The sequence below is a fragment of the Microtus ochrogaster genome, linkage group LG7_11 (genome assembly GCF_000317375.1).
Source record: "Microtus ochrogaster isolate Prairie Vole_2 linkage group LG7_11, MicOch1.0, whole genome shotgun sequence".
Taxonomy (NCBI): Eukaryota; Metazoa; Chordata; class Mammalia; order Rodentia; family Cricetidae; genus Microtus; species Microtus ochrogaster.
Genome location: NC_022032.1, coordinates 4,810,610 through 4,816,649, shown reverse-complemented (window position 1 = coordinate 4,816,649; position 6,040 = coordinate 4,810,610). Strand labels below are relative to the sequence as shown.

At 46.4% G+C, this 6,040-nt stretch overlaps 1 protein-coding gene across 1 annotated transcript in view; it reads left to right on the top strand.

Annotated features, from left to right (window-relative positions):
* The first annotated feature begins 2,318 nt into the window (after positions 1-2,318).
* Positions 2,319-6,040, top strand: part of Chrna6 (cholinergic receptor nicotinic alpha 6 subunit) — a 7,230-nt gene continuing 3,508 nt past the window's right edge. The window contains exons 1-3 of the mRNA XM_005362488.2: positions 2,319-2,397; positions 3,858-3,997; positions 5,370-5,414. Of these exons, the coding sequence (XP_005362545.1) occupies positions 2,319-2,397; positions 3,858-3,997; positions 5,370-5,414 (264 nt within the window). The remainder of the gene's footprint in view (positions 2,398-3,857; positions 3,998-5,369; positions 5,415-6,040) is intronic.

Sequence of the window (6,040 nt, the reverse complement as noted above, 5' to 3'; positions counted from 1 at the left end):
GCCATGTATGGACCGATAACCACTAAGGCCAGAATAGGGAATCAGATCCTTGGAGTGGGAACTACCTGCTGAACACGTGTTGAATTCTCTGGAATAGCAGCAGACACAATTAACCAAGATCCATTCATTGAACTCAATTCCTTTGTTTTTCTAAGTGTTACTGGTGATACTGATTAAGATAAGGATGATGCTATGAATGAATTGAGATGTTAGTAATGATATTAAGATAAGGGTGATGAGAAAGAATTAAGATGTTGTTGATGATACTGATAAAGATGAGGGTGAGGCTATAAGATGGTGGCTGTTACCAACAGTTGTAGTCTTGCCTGAGGCTACAGAAGCAATGCTGTGCCGAGTGTGGTCCAGGCAAGCTTCTCAGAGGCCAACACACAAACCCTTATCCGGCTGCTTTTCTGCTGCACAGTCTAGTGGATATCCCGAGCTCTGGGTCTTAAGGAGCGAAGGTACTAATTGGAAGGTCTTCAAGTCTTTCCCCCTCTTTTCTCGGGAATAGCTCATTCTATAGTTAGTTGTCAGAAAAAGGAGGGTTTTTTTCCTTGGCGGTCTAGGAGGAGATAGAAGTGGGGAACTCTCCCCAGAGGACAAGGGGAAATCACTGAAAGGCAACTGTCAACCAGACAAGATCTCAAGTGCATCTTCTCCTGAGGCGGCATCATTACCATTAGTCTGCTTCCCTCAAAGTCTCACACAGCAGCAAAGGTGGGGTACACACACCATGTGTTCAGTCATGTGACCTCCACAATCAGGGCTATTAGCATCAACTAAGGGCACACAGAGCCCGAGGTTTCCAGAGAGTTCCTCAGAAGCAGGCAGAGTTCCCAGAGTTCTCATCGATTTGACCCCTAGCACTACAAAAAGAAACACCCAGCAAAGGGTCCCATGTAGCCTCTTTGCATCTGTCACACAGATTTAGCTTGCCCACTGAAGACAGCAGGCACCACCAGCTGTGCCTCCCTAAGGCCCCTCCTCTGCTACAGCCCTAGGCAGGCCAGCTGTGAGCCTCCCAGAGGCCCAGAAGCTAGATGTGAAAGCCCTGTCCTCTTCAGACTCTGATGTGTGTCCAGTAGAAAATACAAGCATACAGCAGCTACAATGTGCACTTTCAGACACAGCCCCCTTGATCCGTCACAGCCGAGTATCATCCTGGCTCACTTTGTGTCTCCTCAGGCTCTCTGAAAACTCTGTGGTACTTGAGGAAAAGACAAAGCCTAGGTACTAAGGAGAGGATTGAAAGGACGTGTAAGAACCGAGGGTGAGGCCCCCGCCTGTGAGTTCTCCCTCTGCTCATGGGAGCTGGGGGGCTAAGAGAACTTAGAGGACCCTGTCAATGTGCAGATTGTGCTGCTTTCACAGTGGAGCCCTGAACTCTGACTGGGAACTCCTTGAGAGCTAACATTTTACCATCTAGTTCCTCTTTAAGCAATGCTGAGATCTAAGCCAAATGGTCAGCTAATCAGAACCCGACCAGTACCCCAGCTACAAAGAGAAGGGGGGAAAGAGCAGAAATCTAATCAATACCTGCCCCCTCCCCAGGGGACTAAACAGGAAAGTATCTGGTGGATAGCCGTTCCCCTTGTTCTTTGCGGTTTGATCTCTCTCCTGATCTGGGGTCACAGCACTCCGAAGGGCAAGGCACTTGGAGAGCTGGCATTAGAAAATGAAAGCCAGTACAAGCGTGCCCTCGAAACTGTCCCAGGGAAGACAGGAATTGGGGTTATTTTAGACAGATTTCTCTCCAGTAAGCCTCAATTAAACAGCAAACTGTGTGAACGCTTTGGTGTTGGGTGTGTGTGTGTGTGTGTGTGTGTGTGTGTGTGTGTGTGTTCTGTAGTGGGAGTCAAGTAAATATGTCCTTAGACCCCTAAAGCAGCTGTTCTCAACCTACGGGTAGTGATCCCTTGAGTCAGATGATTTTACACAGTGGTCACATATCAGATATATGATATATGCCCACATTTTAGGAAGGTGGAGAACCCTAAAGAATAATAGGTGCGGTGGCAGGTCTCCAAGGGACCTGTCTGCATCATGTCAAGTCCTGCCTTTCTTCGCCTCTCTTGCACAGAGATCTAGGGTGACAGGAAATGTGACAGCCCTTCTGAAGCTGCAGTCTTGGCTTCCCTTGCCCTTCGCTTCTGCTCCGTCCCACGATACTGGGAGCAGCTGTGTGATGTTCCGTGTTTTCATTTCGCAGAAGATCCGTGTGGGTTGCCTCAAGCTTCTGCGGCTTTAATGGTCTGACTCCCACAGCTGTCTTTCACCACCCTCTGGGTAGAAATCAGAATTCAGGTGCTTTTATCATGCTGATGGGCCGGGACCAGGGGTTCCTTCGCTTGGGTTTGTGTCTGAGCCTATGTGGATTCCTGGCTTCCTTGAAAGGTGAGTTACTTCTGCTTACATCCTAGAATGATTTTAGCTCCATGCATTCACTCTCCTTTCTTAGCTTGCCTAGATCCAAATGACTAGGGGACTTTTATTAGTTAGGTTTAACCTAACAGATGAGATTTGGGGAGCAGTGTGGGAAAACATTGCAATATGCTGTAAATTGTATTTCATATTTCTAACTAAAGTATGTCTTTCCATTGAGCACAGAGTCATCTGTTCTCGTAGCCGTTCATGCTATCAATGTTCTCCACTTATTTATTTGCGACTATATGTAATACATTTTTCAAAGAGTTATTTGTTAGCTGGCACATATCACGCAGCTTGTGAACCCTCCCGTTGTCAGTAACTGGCCTCTTCTGGGATCTTAAGAGTTGACTCAGACATGGCTGCTGGCGGAAGAGATCACATCCCCTCTGTGCTACTGGGTTTCGGGGTGGGGGTGGGGCTGATGGAGGGATGAGTGATAGAGTCTCACAGGGGGACATGGCAATAGGAGACAGGAAGGTTTCTCGCTGGCTCCTGAAAAAATGTTTCCATTGTTTTTAATTAAACTAACGAGAATGACAGCTGGCAGGCAAAGGTCTTCTCTCCTGGGGCCGTCCTTCCAAATGGACCCCTGAAGTAGCTTCAGGGAGAATCACAGCAGTCTCTGGTTCTTTCCATCTGGTCAGAATACGAATCTTTTGGGGGAAGTCCATGGCGTATTTCTGTAGTCAAATATGAACTGTACAAAACTAACTATGGGGGTGTGCTTCACTGGGGTGTTGGGGAAGTGAGGTGTGCTAACTGGACGTGAGAAATTGTTTTACTGCATTCTTAAAAAGTTAGAGACACGGGTGGTACTACTGGCTAGACTTTAATGGCTAAAAAGGGTACTGAGAATCAATTTGCAATTGCTTTTAAGGGACTTTAAGTAAATTTACTTTAAAAACTCTGCATTTGCACAAATCTAAAAATAAATGATTCCAAGGTATATTTTTTAAAGGTCGTGGCTTTGGAGGTTTTAGGCAATGATTCGATACTATGTTTGTCTGGCGAGGGTGCCAGCCTTGCCAGGTGTAAACCTACAGACCTCCACAATTCCCACAAAGCTTCTGGTTCAGAGGTCATGCTGTGAGTTGTGTTTAGTGACACAAAAATTTCCCTCCTCGTGGCTTTCTATTCCACGACATTTATGGTGCCCTTGACTTCCACGGGCAGTGGTCTCGGGATCACTTTGTGGGCACTGTACTAGTTCTGAGAAGCCTATGTAGTAGTTTTATCTCAATGTTGAAACAAAGTAAGCACGGTTTAAAAGGGGGTGGGGTTGAGTGGCCCTAGTGCAACCAGGTAGGTGTGGGCCTAGCTGGTGCTGTGCTGAGGCTCTGACTGAGGCAGTAGCCTTGGGCCAGGGAGGAGCTAGCTCAGCCCCTACCCCAGCGCTTCTCTGATGCTTTCCTCTGTGGACCACGCAGGCTGCACAGGCTGTGCGTCTGAAGAGCAGCTCTTCCACACACTGTTCGCTCGCTACAACCGATTCATCCGGCCGGTGGAAAACGTCTCTGAGCCTGTCACAGTGCATTTTGAGTTGGCCATCACACAGCTGGCCAATGTGGTGAGTGCCTCGGACTCCAGACTTACTGCCGGAAGACTACATTCCCAGTGCGCGCACTTTGTGCACCTGATGGGCGCGGAGCTCTGTCGCACGACTTATGACGTGTAAAGGGTCGCTCCAGGCCCTGCGTCAGGCTTTGCATGATTAGAAGTTCTTTCAGAGTCCGATTATAAAATACAGACATGAAGTCTAGTGGAATGGAGGCTCGAAGTGAATTATGTGCCATACTCTGTGGCCTTCTGTAAGTTCCTTTGGGATCATTTCAAGGGCAACTGGAAGTAGGCTCTTTTGTTTTCCTTTTTTCCCCCTTGTTCTAAATAATCTTCTTTCTCTTGTCCCATGGACAGGAGGTAGAAGAGTCTGTTTCTCAAAGTCCAGAAGGGGTCTTATCTCCAGGCCTGGACTTCAGCCCCCGTTATACTAGTAGACAGACAAGGAAATTAAGGGAACCCTGGAATGTCACCAGAGAGAGCATCAGAGATGGTCCTGAGACTGCCATACACATAGAGGAAGCCTGTCATCTTCGAGCCCAGCCCAAGGATAGGGAAGTGGTCCTCCTACCCTAGGTATACTTAGGGAAAGACCTAACTACAACATTTAGGCAGACACCACCAGGTTTACCCAGTAGACGTTGTTGAGCCAGCCTGGTCCTTTAACTCTTGATTGGACATATGCATATTCTGGTAAATATTGGTTCATGTTTCACATGCCAGAGGTTTCTTCTTACCTGGATAGACCCACTTGATCCATTAAAAACCATTTATCTCATACCTGTTCTGACCCCTTGTTGATTTTGCACTGGGCAAGATGCATGTGGACTGGGCTGCGGGGAGTAGAGAGCTAAACTGGGTGTCCCCTACAGTCTGGAAGGACTGCCCCTCTGCTTAGCTTCACCTCACACCCTGATGATGGACTCTCTCTCAAGACAACTGTCTTAGGGAGGAAGGATGGCAGCCGGTGTCCTGAGTAGGTGGATTTTGACATTGGCATGTGGCTACTAATATAATTCGTATGTGGCATATAAACAGATTAAATAAAATGAATTTCTTTTTGTATAATAGAACAGCCTGTTGCCCCATCACTACACATTTAGCCATAATTCTTGCTTTAAGACTTGTTCCCAGAGAACTTAGACAACAATGAGGACACTAAGACAGACTTACATAGATCTAATCTACATGGGAAGTAGAAAAAGACAAGATCTCCTCAGTAAATTGGGAGCATGGGGACCTTGGCGAGGGGGGCGGGGATCAGGGGAGAGGAGAAAGGCAGGGAGCAGCGAAAAATGTAGAGCTCGATAAAAATCAATTTAAAAAAAAGACTTGTATTAGCAAGTACATGGAAGGCTAAAAAAATTATTTCTCCCTCCCAGGATGAAGTCAACCAGATCATGGAAACCAATCTGTGGCTGCGTCATGTATGTGTCTCTCGTCTATCTCTCCCTTTGAACCAGGCCCACGTGTGTCCGCTCAATGACAAACCCACCCACATTACCTCTTTCCCTCCACAGCCTATGATAGACATTGTATATGCTCTGTTTGCAGCTGGCTTAATGCAGACAGCACGTGGGTAGAGCCTAATGTCTTTGACATAGAGCCCTCTGCCCTTTATACTTTCTGCTCTCAGATATCTTCTTATCAAATACTGGAGTCCCAAGTCTGATGTTTACTTTCCTCTTTGATAGCTCTAGGAGGTCAATGGTTGAGGTCTGGAGAGCATATTATATAATCAGTAGCTGACTTTTATAAGTTATAGTAGCGTCTTTGCTCTTTAAAGTCTAAATAGTGTACACAGTACAATGGACTCATCCTCATGCGTGCAAATTGTGTTTACATCATTAGGAACAAGTTGCTACCCCAGTTTGAACTGAGGTAGTCCATGAAACACAATATGAAGCTTTAATCTTGTTATGTGTATGCCAAAATCTGCTCAGCTATTTAGCTCCCAGTACCCATGGTTATAATCCTCTGCTTTTAATAGGAATCAATGTAATCTTCAAAATATCTTACTTTTTTTTTGGTTTTTCGAGACAGGGTTTCTCTG